General features: G+C 40.2%; 1 protein-coding gene across 3 annotated transcripts in view; it reads right to left on the bottom strand.

Moving 5' to 3' along the window:
* Positions 1 to 1,736: 1,736 nt before the first annotated feature.
* arap1 (ArfGAP with RhoGAP domain, ankyrin repeat and PH domain 1) overlaps positions 1,737 to 4,354 on the bottom strand; it is a 67,250-nt gene continuing 64,632 nt past the window's right edge. For all 3 annotated transcript variants that reach the window (XM_006799940.3, XM_006799939.2, XM_035911600.2), the window contains one exon: positions 1,737 to 3,628. Coding sequence is in view for 2 of the 3 variants with exons in the window: in XM_006799939.2 (XP_006800002.2) it covers positions 3,596 to 3,628 (33 nt within the window). In the remaining variant the exon portion in view is untranslated. The remainder of the gene's footprint in view (positions 3,629 to 4,354) is intronic.

The raw sequence follows: 4,354 nt of genomic DNA, 5'->3' as shown, positions 1-4,354 counted from the left end.
GAGGCTGCAGAACATCTGAAGGCAAGAAATATATTATTACTGTAGATGTTCATGAATGTTTAAGCCTCGGAAAATGTGAGATCATGTGTTAAAAAGGCTGTAATTCCTAAATAGCTCATGTAAACCTTTTGTTAAAATCCTGAAATTAGAGATCAAAATCTGCGCTTCAATCACGTTTTGATTGTATGAGTGAAAATCCACTGTGGTTGAATGTAGAGAACCTGACTGTACGCCGGAGAATTCACGTGAAACTGGGTTTTGCATTTTCGTTTCTTGTCAAACTCAAACCCAGATTGCAGTTTATGGGCAAACCGATTCCACGGGTCACTTTTTGAAACACTGGGAACACGTGGAGTAAGTTCTAAATGACAATCGCAAATAATTGTGGTTAATATGGGGGGAGCGTGAAAAATCTATCAGTAATCAATGGCAAGCCAAATGCGTCAGTCGCGATTCTGCTGATCACAATTACTGAAAATGGTGCCATCCAAAACATTACCATTCTTGATTTATGTCTGCGTGGTTGTCTGAATCAGTTTTGTGCTTGGAGATATATTCTGATAAACAATCAGATAATGCACCTGTGAGAAATCTTTAATTCTGTACTCGAACCCACCACTGATTGTCTTCCGATGCAGTGGAGCACGCAGTGAAAACCAATTCAGGCTCCACTCACTCACGCTGTTCTTGTTGTTGTGTGCCCTGAGTGGAAATAAAGGAAACACAGGTGGATGTCCAGATTTCTGTGGGAGGCTGTTGTCCCTTCTATTACTTGTCAAGTGAGAATTTCACATTTTTTTCCCAGAGGGGGGCGTAAGGCTTAGAGGCGTCTTTTTCACTGCTGAATTCAAGTTGAACTTTCACCATGACGTTTTCGCCCCAGTCCGCCAATGTAGGTAGAACTGTTCTTAATGACTCACTGCACCATCTTGTGATGCAAACTGTGATTATACAAAAGTACAGGCAAGCTCTAGTTCAATTTCAGCTGATATCTATTCCACATGAAATGATGATTTTCACATAAAGGCACAACAGCTGTTTGTTCAAACCGTAAAGCACTCATTTGTACAGAAAGTACCATTATCCTTACCCTCGTTTCCCATTCATGGTCTTTTTTCCCCCCTAAACATCTGTCTCCATCCTTCTGCTTTATGCAACTGCTGTCATGACCTATATAGTAAAGGCCACTGTGCTTGTGTGTGTTCTTGCCCGCTAGGCCTCTTGTGCGTGTTTGAGAACGGTTTGCTGAAGATCTCCTGTGTGCACATCCCTCGCAGGGCTCTCCGGTGTGTCTCGAGGTACAGGGTGACCCTGATGTGTCAGATCTGTTTAAAAAGAGCGCACTGGAGTGCTGGTGGCCCACTATGACTCAGTCCCTCTCACACACGCAGGAAACTTCCTCAGGGCCCTCCCTATGATCACTGTACCCCACACACCCACACAGCTGACATTTTTCCTCAGAGCTCATCAATAGTCTTCCTTTTTATAAGTGTAGCATGACACTGTTATAAAACCTGCAGGGCTCACCAAAGTTTCTCTCCAAAGTGTATGTGCATCTGTATCCGAGCCCATGTTTTCACAGCAACCCCGTGAAGTGCTGGACTGTGTATAAAGGCACAGAAGAAGCAAGTAGGTTACCATGAGGGCAAAGCAGAGCTGGAGGACATCAACCTTCTGGAAGAAAGATTTCTTCCAAGAGTAAAAGGAGTATGCATGTCCCACAGGAAACAAGCAACTAGCAGAATGTGTTTATTAGAGTTTTAGAGATGCAATAATTTGTAAAATGCACAGTAACAGAATACAAAAGGCAGGGACAAAGAAACACACTATCTATAAACAGTATCTAACAGCCTCTGTTGGACTTTTGTTTTACAACTTTGAATTGTAATGATGTAAAAAGGATGAGAGTGACCGAGATTTAAAAAAAAAAAAAAAAAAAAATCCACATTATGTGAAACATTTAAAATAATCACCTGCATATTTTTAACCCATCAATACTTCAGCTAAGTGTTCCAGAAATCACATAAAAGGGATTATTTTTGTGCAACACAGGTGTGAGCGACTATTTATGTTAGATCACACCTGAACCTGAAAGCGACAACTTATACACAGGCTACCTTTAAACCTGAAAACTAAAATCTGACGATCAGCGCCAAGAACCTTTGGGAAAGTAAGTACACCCACTCTAAATGAATGTTGTAAAACAATAAACCACTAAGAAGTACAGAGTGAATACTTTGTATACAACGTGCTATTACACAGTTGAGTCCTTCAGGACTCCTGCTGAGGTCAGAGGGCAGTTAATGGCACACTACTGTAAATACATATTCTTCACAGGAACTCAACTTCAAGGTGTTTACACATGTTGATGAAGATCATCACCAACTCAGGTTGAGAAAACACAGCATCACAGCGTCCTCTGCTGTCAAAATAAATAAATCTTTACATTACGGGAATCCCACAGGTGAGAACATTAAAAGGAAGCGACGACGAAGCTGGTAAGGCAACTGTTGACAGATTAATTTCTTTACATTAAATATATACAAGGTTGGATTCATGTAGAAGGAATGACGGAGCATCGTAAAGCACTTCGTTTCTTGTACCTACAGATTTTTCAGCACCACTTTTGTGCTCCTTACTATAAAAAACATGATCCCGTGAAGATTCCAAGCTGTGCATAAAGTAGATATTGAAAAAGCGACTAACACATAATCTAAAACTTTATAAATACTGCTGGTTAATGCGCTGTATTCTGTAGCTCAGGATTTTTAAAAAAAAAAAAAACATCTACAAAGAGGATGCAGTGCCTGTGAGGATGGGAAGAAAAGATGAAGGAAAGAGAAAAAAATAATGCCTTTTTTCAGCACAAGATTCTCCTTGCTTTACTCCCTGAAGGTCTTCATATCTTCATATCCCCATGTAAACGCACTCTATGCACCGTACTGCACATATGCACAAAAGTGGCAAAAAGCACAAAAAAACCCCAGACTAAGGTTTTCCACAGCACCGCCCAATGTCCCGTGGACTAACATCATCCATCACCTGTCATTTTTCAGTCCAGTTTGGTCCCCTTGGAACAAACTCCAGAGAGAAAATCAGGTCACAGTGTCCTCTGATATCAACGTCACAAAAGCTACAATTACTTAATTTAAACTGCACACTGATCTGATGATTTGTTGAGCAAAAAGTACAGAAAGTTTAAAAATATGACTCGGCTGCAAAATGAATGTCAAGCTTTTGATGTCTAAAACAAAAACCTGCTGAGCACGTTGTGCTGGTGCCCAGGATTACTGGTCTTTTGTGTGCCCCCCCCCCCAAAAAATATATATATATCTAAAGGAATAAAGGTTTGTCTCTTATGAGTCCAGTGGAAACATTAGGTGCAAATCAGGTTGGAATCGATTCTGGCCTCTTCAGGGAAACGGTTTCTCTTCATTCAGTTCATCTGTGCACAGAGAGCGGTGTGATCCTGTTGTCTGCTGAATTCTTTTCATTCCAGCACGTGTTCAAAGGAGGTGCAAGGCCGTTATCCCCATACATTATAAGTGTTTTTCTCAGTGTCTGCCACTCGGGAATGATGAAGTCACTGGAATGTCTAGGGGACATCTGATGAGGCCGATGATCCAACCTTGAAAGAAAACATTCAGACAGTCAGCCTTTCATCAAAATAATAGAAAACAAATATCACAAGCAGATCTTCTCATTCATAAACATCTGGTAAGACTTGTAGCTTCACTTAGTGAAACTAACTTTCAGTGTTCTCCCTAAACCTAAAATTAGTTTCACAACATTTTTAAAAGTCCCCCAGGAGGTCAAGCTTAAAATTCTCATTCAGACCACGGATGTCTCGGAGCCATGGCAACCAGATATGAGGCTGCTCATGAAATGTGGACTCAATAAGCTCCGGTCAAGCGTACATATAAACACGGACATGCAGCCTGACAGATGAACCGAGGGATCGGCTTAAACTGAGAGACTTTAACTTTCCCTCACACTTTATGATGTCTCGATTCTCAGAGTCAGAAAAGTCCAAATACAAGAAACAGAAGCATGCTTTATCTCAGAAAATAGGCACAGAAAATACTCATAAGTAACTTAAACAATGATGTGTTATCAAAATTACAAATTCCACAGCTCAAAGCCGAGCCTGATTTCAATTTGGCCGCTCTTCCCTTCAAGATCGTCTCCTTATACGATCATCAGGAGTTCAACCACCAGACTGACCAGACTTTACACAAGCTATAATATATATATATACATACACATATACATACATATACACACATACATACATATATATACACATACATATATATACACATACATATATATATATATACACATACATATATAT

This window comes from Neolamprologus brichardi, chromosome 14, assembly GCF_056152115.1.
Source record: "Neolamprologus brichardi isolate AB-2024 chromosome 14, ASM5615211v1, whole genome shotgun sequence".
In the NCBI taxonomy this organism is placed as follows: domain Eukaryota; kingdom Metazoa; phylum Chordata; class Actinopteri; order Cichliformes; family Cichlidae; genus Neolamprologus; species Neolamprologus brichardi.
This window is presented reverse-complemented; position numbering and strand designations above follow the sequence as displayed.